Source organism: Chiloscyllium punctatum, chromosome 7 (genome assembly GCF_047496795.1).
Source record: "Chiloscyllium punctatum isolate Juve2018m chromosome 7, sChiPun1.3, whole genome shotgun sequence".
In the NCBI taxonomy this organism is placed as follows: domain Eukaryota; kingdom Metazoa; phylum Chordata; class Chondrichthyes; order Orectolobiformes; family Hemiscylliidae; genus Chiloscyllium; species Chiloscyllium punctatum.
In genome coordinates, this window is record NC_092745.1 from 129674090 (window position 1) to 129691176 (window position 17087).

At 44.6% G+C, this 17087-nt stretch overlaps 2 protein-coding genes across 3 annotated transcripts in view; both read left to right on the plus strand.

The window, feature by feature from the left end:
- The window catches only part of spata1 (spermatogenesis associated 1), a 78504-nt gene that overhangs the window by 48605 nt on the left and 12812 nt on the right, over positions 1–17087 (plus strand). The window contains exons 6-10 of one of the 2 annotated variants that reach the window (XM_072574825.1): positions 7121–7262; positions 7364–7418; positions 11014–11128; positions 12475–12600; positions 14461–14639. In XM_072574825.1, the coding sequence (XP_072430926.1) occupies positions 7121–7262; positions 7364–7418; positions 11014–11128; positions 12475–12600; positions 14461–14639 (617 nt within the window). The remainder of the gene's footprint in view (positions 1–7120; positions 7263–7363; positions 7419–11013; positions 11129–12474; positions 12601–14460; positions 14640–17087) is intronic. The other variant, XM_072574826.1, reaches the window with a different exon arrangement.
- On the plus strand, positions 1442–7005 carry LOC140480132 (uncharacterized). The gene is made up of 2 exons (XM_072574827.1): positions 1442–5958; positions 6943–7005. Exon 1 carries the CDS (start codon positions 4547–4549, stop codon positions 5456–5458), a length of 912 nt encoding a protein of 303 aa, XP_072430928.1. The 5' UTR covers positions 1442–4546; the 3' UTR covers positions 5459–5958; positions 6943–7005.

The window sequence follows — 17087 nt, forward strand, 5'->3', positions numbered from 1 at the left end:
CTGCCTTACCAAGGCAGTGAGAAGTGTAGATGGAGTTAATGGATAGCTGTTGGCTACTTGGCACATCACAGGATGTTTACAGCACAGAAGGAGGCTGTTTGGCCTGTCCTACCGGTATCAGCTGTCCGATAATGCAGTTTATCTAATTACCTGCTTTCTCCCCGTACCCTGCACATTCTTCCATTTTTTAAGTATCCAATTTATAAGAAGGTGAGAACTAGGAACAGGAGGAGGCCTTTCATCCCCTCGGGCCTGCTCAGCCATTTGATACGATCATGGCTGATCTCACCTCGGACTCAACTCCATTTTCCTGCCCGCGCCCTGTAACCCTTCATTCCGTTACTAATTAAAAATCTGACTCCTCCTTAATTTTATTCAGTGTCCCAGCGTCCACCTCAATCTGGCTGAGTGAGTTCCACAGATTCAGAAATCTTTGTGAGAAGTGGTGGCATGGTGGCACAGTGGTTAGCACTGCTGCCTCACACCCCCAGTGACCCAGGTTCAATTCCTGCCTTAGGCAGCTGTCTGTGTGGAGTTTGCACATTCTCCCCGTGGCTGCGTGGGTTTCTTCTGTTTTCCTCCCACAGTCCAAAGATGTGTAGATTAAGTGAATTGGCCATGCTAAATTGCCCGTAGTATTAGGGGAATGGGTCTGGGTGGGTTGCTCTTTGGAGGGTCGGTTTGGACTTGTTGGGCTGAAGGGCCTGTTTCCACACTGTAAGTAATCTAAAAAAAATGAAGTAATTTCCATTCATCCCAGTTTAAAATCTCCTACCCCTTCTCGTAAAACCATGACCTCTTGTTCTCGATTGCCTTCCAAGAGGAAGCACTCATTTTATAGCCATTTTGTCAATTCCCTTTAGCTCTGATCTACCTCTGTTGGATCACCTCTTACTCTTTTAAAGTCCAGGCAATACAGGCCTAACTTGCTCGATTTCTTTTTCACAGGACACCCCTTTCATCTCGGGATTCAATCGAGTGAATCTTCTCTGAACTGCTTCCAAAGCAATTACCCTCCTCAAAGTTAAAAATGACACAACACCAGGTTTTCGTCCAACCAGTTTACTTGGAAGCACTAGCTTTCAGAGCGCTGATCCTTCACAAAGGACCTGATGAAGGAGGAGCACTCCGAAAGCTAGTGCTTCCAAATAAAGCTGTTAGACTGAGACCTGGTGTTATGTGATTTTTAACTTTGCCCAATCCAGTCTAACACCAGCTCCTCCACATCATCCTTCCTCAAATAAGGGGACCAAAACTCTACACAATACTCTAAATGCAATCTCACTAAAGCCTCGTACATTTGTAGCAACACTTGAATCCCGAGATGAAAGGGGTGTCCTGTGAAAGAGAAATCGAGCAAGTTAGGCCTGTATTGCCTGGACTTTAAAAGAGTGAGAGGTGATCCAACAGAGGTAGATCAGAGCTAAAGGGAATTGACAAAATGGCTATAAAATGAGTGTTCTTGTACTCCAATCTTTTAGCAGTGAATGACCAAGTTCTTGATTGAACCTGCCACCATTGCATTCTCAGATAGAGCATTTCACACCCTAACCCATCTCTTCTCATGTCACCATTGCTTCCTCTCCCAATCACTTTCGATATTTCCACTCCTCCTCTTCTGAACCATTCCACCAATCTCTCCCAAATCTCCCCTCAACCTTCCCTTCCCCCCCCCTCCAATGAGAAAAGCCTCAACCTCTCCAATCATTCCCTTGAATGGAGATGCCTCATTCCTGGGACTGTACCTGTGAACCTTTCCTGCACCCTCTCCAAAATGTTCACATCCTGCCTGAAGCATTGCGTTTGGGACCGAATGCAATGTGTCAGTTGAGGCCAAATCCTTGTATGTTCCTGTCCGCAGACGTGTCCAGACCTGCTGAGTTTCTCCAGCATTCAAAGTTTGGTAGAAGATTTGTAGCTCGGTTGCTCAACAAACACATCGACCTGGACCCAATATACCGGCCACTACAGTGGACAGCTCGAACTGACAACCGGAAGCGGCAGAGACAGGCCACTATAAATGCCGGAGGAAACAGCACAGAAGCGCTTCACAGGAGGCTCCCAAGCACTGAGGATGTCACCTAGACAGGGGACGAAATGTTTGCAAGACAAATTTCTCCAGCATCCTCTGTTTTTATTTCAGATTTCCAGCGTCTGCAGTATTTTGCTTGAAGTTAGGCTCTGAGGGAATTTGTTTTTTTATAAGAGGTTGATGTTTGCAAGACACAGGAGAACTCCGGCCATCTTCAGAGTCACTGAATTGTTACAGCTGGGAAAGTGGCCATTCAGCCCATTGTGTCTGCACAGGCTGTATTACTGGGTGCCAATCTCCTGCCTTTTCCCTATATCCCTTCATACCATTTCTACCCAAATAATCATCCAGAGGCCTCTTGGATGCCTCCATTGAATCTGCCTTCATCCCTTTTCCAGGCAGTGCATTCTGTATGTTTTTCTCAGATCACCCATGCTTCGTTTGCACATCACTTTATGATAACTCGTTATTTTTGTTGTTACCAATGGGAACAGCTTCTCCTTATCTACACTATCCAGCCCGCTCATGATTTTGAAAACCTCCATCAAATTTCCCCTTAGCCTTCTTCTTCTCTCCAAGGAGACCAGTCCACACTTCCTCAGAACTGAAGTTTCTCATTCCTGTGCTATTCCGAATGGGGAGCATTTGGGAAATAGTGATCATAATATAATGAGGTTCAATATTAAGATGGAAAGGGTAGTAAAAACAGCCAATAAATAAGATCCCAGACTGGAAGAGGACACATTTTGAGTTGAAAATGTGGGTGTTGAGCAACTGAACAGTATAATGATGGATAAAGAGGAGGTGTTAAAAAGGCTGGCAGCATTCCAGGTAGAGAAGTCACCAGGTCCAGATGGGATGCATCCCAAGTTACTGACAAGAGAGAAGGAAGTAAACTGTGGAGCTGTTGGCAGAAATTTTCCAGGTCTCCCACACAATTAGTCCAGGAGTCTGGAGGATTGCAAATGTGGCATAGCTGTTTGTGAAAGGGGCAAAGGAAATAACCCAGGAAATTACAGAGCTGTAAGCTTGGGGAAGCTGATGGAGGCCATTTTGCAGGATCAGCTAAAAGTACACTTAGAGAAAACTAAGATAATACTGGACAGTCAATATGGTTTTGTCAAATGTAGGACATGTCTGACAAATTTAATTGAGTTCTTTGATGAGCTGACACAGACAGTAGATGAGGGTCATGCTGTTTTCAGAAGGCATTTGATATAGTACCACCAGGCAGGTTGGTTAGTAAATCAGAAATAATTAAGATGATGGGTCATTGGTCACATGCATTAGAAGTGGGCGGCACGGTGGCACAGTGGTTAGCACTACTGCCTCACAGCGCCTGAGACCCAGGTTCAATTCCCGCCTCAGGCGACTGACTGTGTGGAGTTTGCACGTTCTCCCCGTGTCTGCGTGGGTTTCCTCCGGGTGCTCCGGTTTCCTCCTACAGTCCAAAAGATGTGCAGGCCAGGTGAATTGGCCATGTTAAATTGTCCGTAGTGTTAGGTAAGGGGTAGATGTAGGGGTATGGGTGGGTTACGCTTCGGCGGGGCGGTGTGGACTTGATGGGCCGAAGGGCCTGTTTCCACACTGTAAGTAATCTAAGTTGGCTAAAAGATAGGAAACAGAGGGTATGTATAGATTTAGGGTGTAGGTTTGCTCACTGAGCTGTAGGTTTGATATCCAGACGTTTCATTACCTGGCTGGTAATGAAACGTCAAGAAAAGAATGCCCTAGAAAATCTCAAAAAAGACAAAAACATCGTTATATTACCTGCAGACAAAGGTCGGCTCACAGTCATCCTGAACAGAAGGGACTACATAGAGAAAGCCAATGCACTACTCACAGACACCAACACCTACCCGACCCGACCCCACAACTAGGAAACAAAATTACATATCTCCGAAGAAAATTACACAATTCCGGACAATTAAACAAGACGGAATTCCAGAAAATGAAACCCGACGGGACCAACACCCCATGGTTCTATGGACTACCAAAAATCCATAAACCAGGAGCCCCCCTCAGACCCATAGTCTCACTACCCGGTTTTAACCCTACTGCGAATCCTCTTGCAAGGATGCCTGCCTTGAAGATGTTTTCCTCCTCTCTCTACACCCTTCAAGCTCTCTGCCTTTATTCCTGATGAAGGGCTTTTGCCCGAAACGTCGATTTTACTGCTCCTCGGATGCTGCCTGAACTGCTGTGCTCTTCCAGCACCACTAATCCAGAATTACTACTCAGAACACCAACTTACAGACTGGCCAAAGAACTACACGCAAGACTGAAGTACCTAGTAGAAGAGTCACAGCACTCCATCCACTCCACCTAGGAATTCCTAAAAATCATCAAAAACACCAAAATAGAGGAAGACGAAGCAATGATCTCATTCGACGTAACAGCACTGTTCACCTCCATCAACATCGACCCGGCAAAGGAAACACTTACCACACTTTTAGAAGAGACTATCACACATACACCCCAACCACCATCAATCACATTACCAACGAAAACATCATGAAGCTAGTGGACCTGTGCCTCACCACCCACTTCACCTTCAACAACATAGTCTACAAACAAACCAACGGCACACCCATGGGATCTCCGCTATCAGGATTCATAGCAGAAGCGGTAATGCAAAGACTAGAACAAACAGCCCTACCAAACATCAAACCAAAAATCTGGGTCCACTACCGAGATGACACCTTTGTCATTACAAAACGAAACAAGAGAGAAGAGACATTTAACATCATCAACAACACCCTCACAGGCATAAAGTTCACCAAGGAGGAAGAAACCGATAACAAACTCGCATTCCTGGACGTCACAGTCGAAAGAAAGGACAATGGAGAACTACAAACCTGTGTATACAGAAAACCGACAAACACTGACCAAATACTTAACTACACCAGCAACCATCCCAACACACACAAACGAAGCTGTATCAGAACACTATTCCCACAAGCCACCACACACTGCAGCACAGACGAACTTCGGAAAACAGAGGAGAACCGCCTATACAACGTATTCAAGAAGAACGGATACTCAAAAAATACAGTCCACAGATTCTTCAAGAACAAACCACGACAAGCAGACCAAACACAGCCAGAAACCCTAACCACCTTACCATACATCAAAGAAGTTTCAAAAATGACAACCAGACTACTAAGACCCCTGGGAATCCTAGTAGCACACAAACCCACCAACACTCTCAAACAAAAACTAACAAACTTAAAAGACCCAGTACAACCCAAGGACAAAACCAACGTCATCTATAAAATTCCATGCAAGGACTGCCACAAGCACTACGTAGGACAAACAGGAAGAAAGTTAGCCACCAGGATACACGAACACCAGCTAGCCACAAAAAGACACGACCCTCTCTCCCTCATAGCCCTACACACGGATGAAAAAAAAACACCATTTTGACTGGGACAACACATCTATCCTGGGACAGGCTAAGCAAAGACATGCCAGAGAATTCCTAGAGGCCTGGCACTCCAACCACAACACCATAAACAAACACATAGATCTAGATACCATCTATCAACCCCTCAGAAAACAAACAGGAAATGACATCACCACAAACCCCAGGAACCCCATCCAGGTGGAAGATATAAGTAGAAAGCAGGAGACAACAGCTTCGCTTCACTTGGAGGTCGCCACTGATGATGTTACCTAACCAGGTAATGAAACGTCTGGATATCAAGCCTACAGCTCAGCGAGCATACCTACACCCTAAACCTCAACCTGAGTTACAAACCTTCACAAACCTTGCAAAAGGTATGTATAGGAGAAAGTGAGGACTGCAGATGCTGGAGATCAGAGCTGAAAAATATGTTGCTGGAAAAGCGCAGCAGGTCAGGCAGTATCTAAGGAGCAGGAGAATCGACGTTTCGGGCATAAGCCCTTCTTCAGGAAAATAAAAGGTATGTATAGATGGTTATCTCTCAGATTGGAGACAAGTTGAAAGTGGTGTTCCCCGAAGATCAGTGTTGGGACCCTTGCTTTGTCTGATTTTATATAGACGATTTGGGGAGACAGGTGTTGAGGACAAAATCCCTAAATTTGCAGACGATACTGAGATACGGAGAATAGCGAATTATGAGGATGATGCTGAGCGATTTTAGAGGGGCATTAACAAGTTGATCAAATGGGCAGGCACCTGGCAGATAAATTTCAATGCAGAGAAATGTGTGGCAATGCCTTTTGGTTGAAGAAACATGGAGAGACAATGCAGGTTCAATGGGACAACTTTGATGGGAGACCGGGAGAACAGGGATCTCAGGGTTCACGTACATGATTCTCTGAAGGTGGCCAGGCAAGTTGGAACCATTGTTGAGGAGGTTGATAACTATAGGTATAGAGTATAAAAGCAAAGAAGTGATGCTACATCTCAACAAATCATTGGTTAGACCACATTTGCAGTATATTGTTCACTTCTGCGAATCTTATTTAAAGAAGGATGTTAAAGCCCTGAGGAGAGTTCAAAGGAGATTTACCGGGGTTTCGATCCGAAATGTTGACTTCCTGCTCTTCGGATGCTTTCAGACCTGCAGTGCTCTTCCAGCTCCGCATCTATTGACTTTACGAGAATGATACCAGGAATGAGGGACTTTAGATACATGGAAAAATTCGAGAAATGGGGATATTCTGCTTGGAGCAGAGAAGATTAAGAAATGACCTTATTGCAGTGTTCTAAATTATGAACAATCTTGACAGGGTAAAGAAGGATATTCTGTTTCCACTAGATGGTATGTCAGTAACTAGGGGTCATAATTTCAAGGTTGTCAACAAGAGAGCTGGGAGTGAGATGAGGAGAAACTCCTTTACTCAGAGCCGTACCTATGATTCATTCTGTCTGATTTTCATTTCTTTCACAACGCCATGGGAATTTAATTCCGAAACTCCAGAAGTCTCTTATTACAGTTACAAAGGGAGCTTGGATCAGCTGACTGTTCCAAACTCAGGCTCAGAGATGTGAGTGCTGCCAATCCATAATTTCTTACTCCTGAAAATGTGAAGAAGTTAAACAATTGTTTGAAGCATTTAACCAGTGCTTTGATTGTAAGTGGTATTATTGTTTTGTAGATATTACAGCCAGCGGTGTTGGTCAGATGGACAGTGGTCCAGTTGTAAAACAAGGCAGGAGTAACAGCACGGGCGACTCTGGGCTATCAGAATCATTGGATGAGAAAGATTTGGAATATTGCGAAAACCAAAGAAAGAAGAGGTAATAACCTTTTGATCATTGCTTTCTTTCCGTGGTTGCTTCGATGCTCTACCTGTGTTTGAAAACCGTGCTTCAAAATCTATTCCAATTCTGTCTTGCAGTCAGCAAGTAAATCAGGATCCAGCATCGATCAGGGATGGACAGAGAACTGATCAGGTATTGAATGCACTTCTGGTCATGTAAGAAAGTTGTTTGTCCTTTTCTGATTGTTTGATTCCCTCACTATCTTACCAAGGTTCTCCACAATCCAGGACAAAGCAGCACATTTAATGTGAGCCCCACTCAAAACCTTCAATACCCACTCCCTCCACTGCTGATGAGCAGGAGCAGGAGTGTCTACCATCTACAAGATGCACTACAGCAACTTGCCAGGACTCCATAGACAGCATCTTCAAAACCCACCACCACTGAGTCATATAGGACAGAAACAGACCTTTCAGTCCAACTCATCTGTACTGACCATGTTGCCAAACTAAACTAGTCCCACCGGCCTGTGCTTGGCCCATATCCCTCCAAACCTTTTCTGTTCATGAATTTATCCAAATGTTATTTAAGTGTTTTAACTGTACCCGCATCCACCACTTCCTCTGGCAGTTCATTCCACACATGAGCCACTCTCTATGTAAAAGTTTTGCCCCTCATGTTCTTTTTAAATCACCTTAAAAATATGCCCCCTAGCTTTGGACTTGTCTACCCTGGCTAGTTACCTTATGTATACCCCTCATGATTTTGTAAACCTCTATAAGGTCACCCCTCAACCTCCTATGCTACAGTGAAAAAAGTTCCAGCCTATCCAGCCTCTCTTTATAACTCAAACCCTCCATTCCCAGCAACGTCCTGGTAAATCCTTTCTGAACCCTCTCCAATTTAATATTCTTCCTATAACAGGGTGACCAGAACGGGACACAGTATTCCAGGATTGGCCTCACTAACATCCTGTACAACCTCAACATGACGTTCCAACTCCTATACTCAAAGGTCTGAGCAATAAAGGCAAGCGTGCTAAACATCTTCTTAACCACCCTGTCTACATGTGACTCAACTTCCAAAATAATGCCCAGGTCTCTCTGTTCAACAACACTCCCCAGGGCCCTACCATTAACTTTACAAATCCTGCCCTTGTACATTTTAACCAAAATGTAATATCTTGCACTTAACCAAATTAAACTCCATCTGCCACTCCTCAGCCTACTGGCCCAATTGATGAAGATCCCTCTATAATCTGAGATAACCTTCACTGTCCCAGTATACCACCAATTTCGGTGTTATCTGCAAGCGTACTAACCATGCCTCCTAAATACTTGTTTATATAAATGACAAATAGCAGTGGACCCAGCTCTACTTCCATCTGGAAGGACAAGTTCCTTTCGAAACCACTCACCATTTTGGCTTGGAAATACATTGCTGTTCCTTCACTACTGCTGGGTAAAAATCCTGGAATTCCTGAACAGTGCTGCATATGTGGGAGGGAGGATGATTAGAGGAAGGCGAATTTTATTCTGCTGTTCAAGAAAGGGATTGGGAAATCCCTGGGAATTTACAGACCAGTCAGTCTTACATCTGTGGTCAGCAAAGTACTGGAAACGATTCTGAGAGATAGGATGTATTACTATTTGGAAAAACATTGATTAGAGATACTCAGCATGGCTTTGTGAGGGGCAGGTCATGCCTGCCTTATTGTGTTCTTTGAGGATATGATGAGACAAGTTGACGAAGGCTGAACAGTGGATGTGGTATAAATGGATTTCAGTAAGGCATTTGATAAGGTTCTCCATGGTAAACTCATTCAGAAAGTTAGGAGATATGGGATACAAGGAAATTTGGCTGCCTGGATACAGAATTGTCTGGCCAAAAGAGACAGGGAGTGGTAGTGGATGGAAAGTATTCCGTCTGGAGGTCGGTGACCAGTGCAGTTGTGCAGGGGCCTGTTTTTGGGCCTCTGGTCTTTGTAGTTTTTATAAATGACTTGGATGAAGAAGTGGAAGGGTGGGTTAGTAAGCTTGCTGATGACACAGAGGTCAGTGGTGTTGTGGATAGTGTCAAGGGCTGTTGCAGACTACAACAAGACACTGACAGGATGCAGAGCTGGGCTGAGAAGTGACAGATAGAGTTCAACTTGGATAAACACAAAGTGATTCATTTCGGAAGGTCGAATTTGAATGCTGAAAACAGGGTTAAAGACAGGATTCTTGGCAGTGTGGAGGAACAGTGGGATATTGGGGTCCACGTACATAAATCCTTCAAAATTACCACCCAAACTGATAGGGTTATTAAGAAGGTGTATGGTGTTTTGGCTTTCATTAACAGGGGCATTGAGTTTAAGAGCCATGAGGTTTTGCTTCAGCTCTATAAAACCCTGGTTAAACCACACTTGGAATATTGTGTCCCGTTCTGGTTGCTTCATTATAGGAAGGATGTAGATGCTTTTGAGAGGGCGCAGAGGAGATTTACCAGGATGCTGTCTGAACTGGAGGGCATGTCTTAGGAAGAAAGGCTGAGTGAGCTAGGAATTTTCACAGTGGAGGGAAGAAAGAAGAGAGGTGACTTGATAGAGGTGTACAAGGTAATGAGAGGCATAGATAGAGTAGATAGCCAGAGACTTTTCCCCAGGGCAGAAATGGCTGTCACGAGGGATCATAATTTTAAGGCGATTGGAGGAAGGATACAGAGATGGCAGAGGTAGGTTGTTTACACAGAGAGTGGTGAGTGGGTGGAATGCACTGCCAGCGGTGGTGGTAGAGTCAGAGACATTAGGGACATTTAAGTGACTGCTGGACAAGCACATGGACGGCAGGAAATTGAGGGGTGTGTAGGTTAGATTGATCTTAGATTCAGATAAATGCTCAGCACAACATTGTGGGCCGAAGGGCCTGTACTGTGCTGTACTGTTCTAGTTCTATGTGTTGATACAAACCTGTACTGCAGCGATTCAAGAAGGTGACTCACCAGTACCTTCACAAGGTCAGTTAGCTCTGGACCAGAGGGATCTCAGGGTTCTTGTCCTCAGATCTCTGAAGGATAATACTCTAGTTAAGAAGCATATTTGCCTTTATCAGTCGGGGCATAGATAATAGAGAAGGGAGGTGATGTTGGAGCTGTGTGGAACTTTGGATAGGCCACAGCTGGAGTACTGTGTGCAGTTCTGGTGACTACACTATAGGAAGGGTGTGATTGTACTGGAGGGGGTGCAGAGGAGATTCACCAGGATGTTGCCCAGGATGGAGCAGTTCAGTGATAAAGGGAGGCTGGTGAGCTCAGGTTTTCTATGGAGCAGCGAAAGTTGAGGGGGTTCTAGTAGAAGTTTATAAGATTATGAGGGCCATGGACAGAGTGAATACAAAGCAGCAGTTCCCCTTGTTTGAAGAGTCAAGAACAAGGGGACAGAATTTTAAGGACGGAAACAGAAGGATGAGAGGGGACTTGAAATTGTTTTCGAGGGTGGTGGGGCTCTAGAATGCACTGGTTGAGGTGGAAACCTCCCAATCTTTAAGAAGTGTTTGGATGAGCACTTGCAATGTTGTACCATTGGATGTTATGGACCTTGTGCGGGGAAGTCAGGCGAGTGTAGATTTCGAGTTCTTGTTGCTGCAGACAAAGTGGGCCAAAGGGCTTCTCTATACTATATGACTCAATTCTATGACTATAAATGTTGTTTTTATCAGTGACACTTAAACCCATGAAAGAATATTAAAAAAAGATGGATTTTGCCCTCACCTCTGCCTGTTTTATTGTGTTTCTTTTTGCCATGTAGATGCAGAATAATGGTCATTTGACAGTTATGAAGAACTATTCCCTGCCTCCTCCTCCACCTCCACCTCCACTAGATCTCAACCTCAGAGCCCAATTTGAGTCAGTCCCAACAGAGAGTAAGTACCTGCTGTCATTTCCGATTTATTACCATTTCCAGGCAAGACTGAGGGTATTAGATCTGTTTTTAAGGGAAGGCTCTATCAAGGGATAGGGACAAAGCTGGGGAAAGAAGCTGAGGCACCATTAGCCATGACAGAGCAGCCCAAAGGGGCTGAATGGTCTCCTCTTGCTCCAATGTAGCAGCATATAAGGACCAAGTGGAGTACTATAACCATTCAGAAAGGTTGTGCCTCATTTCTCTCAATTGTGAAAAATAACCAAGAGGCTGGTTGGGAGGACCATGACAAATGTGGTTAACTTCCCCCCGTCCCTCACCAGCTCCCACAGTGAGGTGGCCAAGCTTTAATAAGTGTTTTTGTTTCTGGGAGACGAGAGGATGAAGGTGGAGATAAAATGGTGACGCTTTGTTGTACATTTGATTAGATTACTTACAGTGTGGAAACAGGCCCTTCGGCCCAACAAGTCCACACCGCCCCGCCGAAGCGCAACCCACCCATACCCCTATATCTACATCTAGATCTACCCCTTACCTAACACTACGGGCAATTTAGCGTGGCCAATTCGCCTGGCCTGCACATCTTTTGGACTGTGGGAGGAAACCGGAGCACCCGGAGGAAACCCACGCAGACGCGGGGAGAACGTGCAAACTCCACACAGTCAGTCGCCTGAGGCTGGGAATTGAACCCGGGTCTCTGGCGCTGTGAGGCAGCAGTGCTAACCACTGTGCCACCGTGCCGCCCACAGTCAAATTGGTGGATGTCAAATTGGTCGAAGTCAAATTGGTGGATGTTAGTCTTTTACAAAGCGACAAAAGAGATGGGGCCAACGAGGCATTTCCTTTACAGTATGACACTTGAGTTGATAAGAAATAGGGGAAAGAGATGGCCATTCAGCCCACTGAACCGGTTTCACCACTCAGTAAGAGCATGGCTTATTTGATAGCAGCCTTAGAGTCATAAAGATGTACAGCACCGAAACAGACCTTTCAGTCCAACATGTCCATGCCGACCAGATTTCCTAACCTAATCTAGTCCCATTTACCAGCACTTGACCTATATCCCTCGAAACCCTTCCTATTCATATACCCATCCAGATGCCTTTTAAATGCTGTAATTGTACCAGCCTCCACCACTCCTCCTGCATAAGCCTTGACTCCTTCCTTAGGCTTGAAACTAAAATGGGCACTGCACTTTGTGATGTACTTGGAATCATTTCAGCTACATTAGATGCAATTGCAGTGTTTCCGTGCTGTGCATCTCTATGACTCAAAGTATTTTCCATTCTTTTAGTTTAGAGGAATTTGCATTATTCTGAGTATGATGTGGCATTTTTTGTGTTAAAGAGGAGCAGCTGATTGCCCAAATAAATGCAACAAAACAGGAGAGAAAATGTCTTGAGAGGACAAGGGAAGAACTTGTAAAGAAAGCAAAAAGATTATTAGCACAGAATCAATTACGGAGGAACCAAGGTAAGGGCTTATCAATGCTCTCAATACTCAAAGGCTGTTCAAAACAATGTACTCATCCTCCAGGAAGTTTACAGCCATTGCAGTACTTTTGAAGTGGTAGTCCTTGTTAGAAATGCAGCATCAATTCGCTCACAGGAAGCTGCCTCCCCCCCGCCTCCCACAAACACACACACATGCACACAACCCCCACATGCTCACACCAACACGCACCCCTCAGGCCCCAAAACCCCCCACTCTCTCACACACACACACACACAGAGGCATACACACAGTAACTGGACAATGGTCAGAAGGTGTTTTTTTGATGGTTATTGGGGTTGACACTGGGCAGAACCCCCATGGTCCTCTGCAAAAGTGATCACAGGGGATTCCAGCTCCCTGCCAGAGAAGGTCCATGGGACCAGGGCTTCAATCTTCATCTGAAAGGCAGATCAACTGAGAGTGCAATTCTCTGTCGGAACTGCATTGGAAGGGTCCGAGTCCTTGGTGTGAGGGAAAGAGCTAGTCACCCATGTTCTCTTACTCAATGACATAGATGCTCAGTCCATTAAGGTGTCATTATTATTCTGTGATTAACATTATGAAACTCTAGCACAGTTTGATTGATTGATTAATTTATTGTTGTCACATGTACCAAGAAACAGTGAAGTGTTGTTTTGCATGCTATTCAGGTAGATTAGGTAAAAACAAGGACTGCAGATGCTGGAAACCAGATTCTAGGTTAGAGTGGTGCTGGAAAAGCACAGCAGTCCAGGCAGCATCCGAGGAGCAGGGAAATCGACGTTTCGGGCAAAAGCCCTTCATCAGGAATGAAGCTCCATTCCCGATGAAGGGCTTTTGCCCGAAATATTGATTTCCCTGTTCCTCGGATGCTGCCTGAACTGCTGTGCTTTTCCAGCACCACTCTATTCAGGTAGATTGTACCATACAACGTGCATCAGGATAGCAGAACAGAGTGCAGAACATAGTGTTACAGCCACAGCAAAGGTGCAGAGAGAGACATCCGAATTAACATTTGAGAGGTCTATTCAGAAGTCTAGTTGCATTGGGGAAAATAATCTGCTCTTGAATCTGTTCATATGTGTATTCAAACCTTTACATCTTGTGTCTGATGGAAGAAAGTGGAAAAGAGTATAACTGGTGTGGGAGGGGAGGGCTTTTTGATTACTCTAACAACTTTGCCTCGCTCAGGTCTAAATTGCTTGAATGGACTAAAGCAATACTTGAACCTTTAATTATTAGAAGGAATCAACTTCTCAATGAATCAGAAAGTCCTGAAGTTCTTCGTAACTCAGTCACACTTTATCCAATTGCCACTTCTATAAGGAGTAGACCATTGAGCCCATCATGATCTTATTGAATGGTAGAGTAGGCTTGATGGGCCAGATGGCCTACTCCTCCTCCTATTCCTTATTTTCTAATGTCTGTAAGGCTGCATCCCATCTTGAGTCACAAAGTCTAAGTGATGGTAGAGAGAAGGAAAGAAAATGATGCAGGGTCCTGTATTCCAGATTCCAGGACTCCATGGAATGTCCTGCCTCAAACATCTAAGGTCAAGAATCAGGGCTATTTGATCACATGACCAAAGATGGCAGAGACACGTGATCCCGAATGGCCTCTCATCTTTGAAATGAGGGTTCCAGTTCCACAGCGGGTAACTGAGCAGACAATCTGTGACAAGTAATCCAATTGATGTACATCAATCAAAAACAGATGATCCAGTTGTTGTTACATTTCTGTTTCGGGGAGCTTGCTGTGTGTAAATTAACTGCTGCATTTCCTAATGACAGCGACAGCTATTCGTCAGTGAGGCTTTGTTGTCCTGTGTTGCTGATGGGCCCTTGTTCTTCTGTCTGACAGTTCGCAATAGTTGGAAGAAGAAATACTTTGAATCGAAGAAGCTGACCGCTCCCCTGGAAGAAACATCATGCAAGTTGCGGAAGGAGCTGGAAGAGTATTACCTGAAACTGCTGCACCACCTGGAGGCCCGGGACTTGAGAAAAAGGCCCAGAAAGTCAACCGGCGCTGGCAATCCCAAAGTAAATGCTGCTCATTTTGACAATCCATCCCCTGTGATAATATAGAGTCATACAGATGTACAGCATGGAAACAGATCCTTCAGTCTAACTTATCCATGGTGACCAGATATCCTAAATTAATCAAGTCCCATTTGATCCATATCCCTCTAAATTCTTCCTATTCATATACCCATCCAGATGCCTTTTAAATGTTGTCATTGTACCAGCCTCCACCACTTCCTCTGGCAGCTTGTCTCGTATATGCACTACACTTTGCATGAAAAAGTTGCCCAATAGGTCCCTTTTAAATCTTTCCCCTCTCATATATTGAACTGAGAATCACAGAAATAATACAGAGCAGATTGAGCTTCAACTCTACCATTCATTTGTGAGACTGCACCTGGGAATACTGTGTGCAATTTTGATCCCTTTATTTGAGGTGGGGTATAGTTACATTGGAGGCAGTTCAGAGGAGGTTCACTGGATTGATTCTGGAGTTCTCTTAGGAAGGGAGATGGAGCAGTTTAGGCCAATACTGTCTGGAGATTAGAAGAATGAGAGGAGATCTAGTTGCGGCCTATAAGATGCTCGAGGAGATTGACAAAGTAGACGTAGAAAGAATGTTTCCACAAGTGGGGCTATCAACAAGAGACCGCAGTTTTAGGATAACACGGAGCAGGTTCAAAACAGAGATGAGGAGAAATGGCTTCTCTCAAAGGGTCAGGTTACTGTGGAATTCACTCCCTTAGAGTGTGATGGGTGACAATGAGTAAATTTAAGGAGGAGATAGATTTTTAATGAGTAATGGGTTACAAAGTTATGGAGAGTAGACAAGAAAGTAGAGTTGAGGCCAAGATGAGATCAGCCATGATCGTATGAAATGGCAGAGCAGATTAGAGGGGCAGAATGGCCTACTCTTGCTCCTAGCTCTTCTGTTCTTATGAATGTCATTGTTCCATGTTTTTACTTATCTTAACATGTGTTGGCATTATACAGTAATTGCCCAGACATACAATGGGGATAACTGTAAGTACAGAGGAAGGGATAACTGGATAATAAGAGAGAAATGCTGCATTCATCTCTCTAAACATTCAGAAAATAAATTAGAATGTGTTTGGAAAACCAGAAGTTAGACCATAAAACCATAAGACATAGGAGCAAAAATTAGGCCATTCAGCCCAGCAAGTCTGCTCCAGTTATCAAAAATGGCTGATAGCTTTCTCAATTCCATTCTCCTACTTTCTTCACTTGATCCCCTTGACAATCAAGAACCTATCTACCTCAGTCTTAAATATACTCAATGACCTGGCTCCCACAGCTGTCTGTGGCAATGAATTCCATAGGTTCACCACTCTCTGGCTGAAGAAGTTTCTCCTTATCTCTGTTCTAAAAAGTCTTCCCTTCAGTATGCTTTTCGACAAGGTTCCCCATGGGAGACTGATTAGCAAGGTTAGATCTCATGGAATACAGGGAGAACTAGCCATTTGGATACAGAACTGGCTCAAAGGTAGAAGATAGAGGGTGGTGGTGGAGGGTTGTTTTTCAAACTGGAGGCCTGTGACCAGTGGAGTGCCACAAGGATCGGTGCTGGGCCCTCTACTTTTTGACATTTACATAAATGATTTGGATGCGAGCACAAGAGGACAGTTAGTAAGTTTGCAGATGACACCAAAATTGGAGGTGTAGTGGACAGCAAAGAGAGTTACCTCAGATTACAACAGGATCTTGACCAGATGGGCCAATGGGCTGAGAGGGAGTTTAATTCAGATAAATGCAAGGTGCTGCACTTTGGGAAAGCAAATCTTACCAGGACTTATACACTTAGTGGTAAGGTCCTAGGGGGTGTTGCTGAACAAAGAGACCTTGGAGTACAGGTTCATAGCTCCTTGAAAGTGGAGTTGCAGGTAGATAGGATAATGAAGAAGGCGTTTGGTATGCTTTCTTTTATTGGTCAGAGTATTGAGTACAGGAGTTGGGAGGTCATGTTGCGGCTGTACAGGACATTGGTTAGGCCACTGTTGGAATATTGCGTGCAATTCTGGTCTCCTTCCTATCGGAAAGATGTTGTGAAACTTGAAAGGGTTCAGAAAAGATTTACAAGGATGTTCCCAGGGTTGAAGGATTTGAGCTATGGGGAGAGGCTGAACAGACTGGGGCTGTTTTCCCTGGAGCATTGGAGGCTGAGGGGTGACCTTGTAGAGTTTTACAAAATTATGAGGGGCATGGATAGGGTAAATAGGCAAAGTCTTTTCCTTTGGGGTCAGGGAGTCCAGAACTAGAGGGCATAGGTTTAGGGTGAGAGGGGAAAGATATAAAAGAGACCTAAGGGGCAACATTTTCACACAGAGGGTGGTACGTGTATGGAATGAGCTACCAGAGGAAGTGGTGGAGGCTGGTACAATTGCAACATTTAAAAGGCATTTGGATGGGTATATGAATAGGAAGGGTTTGGAGGGATATGGGCTGGGT

What these genes read in the sequence shown, in the direction of transcription:
- LOC140480132 (XM_072574827.1), top strand. Translation starts at nt 4,547, where the DNA reads ATGAAGCTAGTGGACCTGTGCCTCACCACCCACTTCACCTTCAACAAC.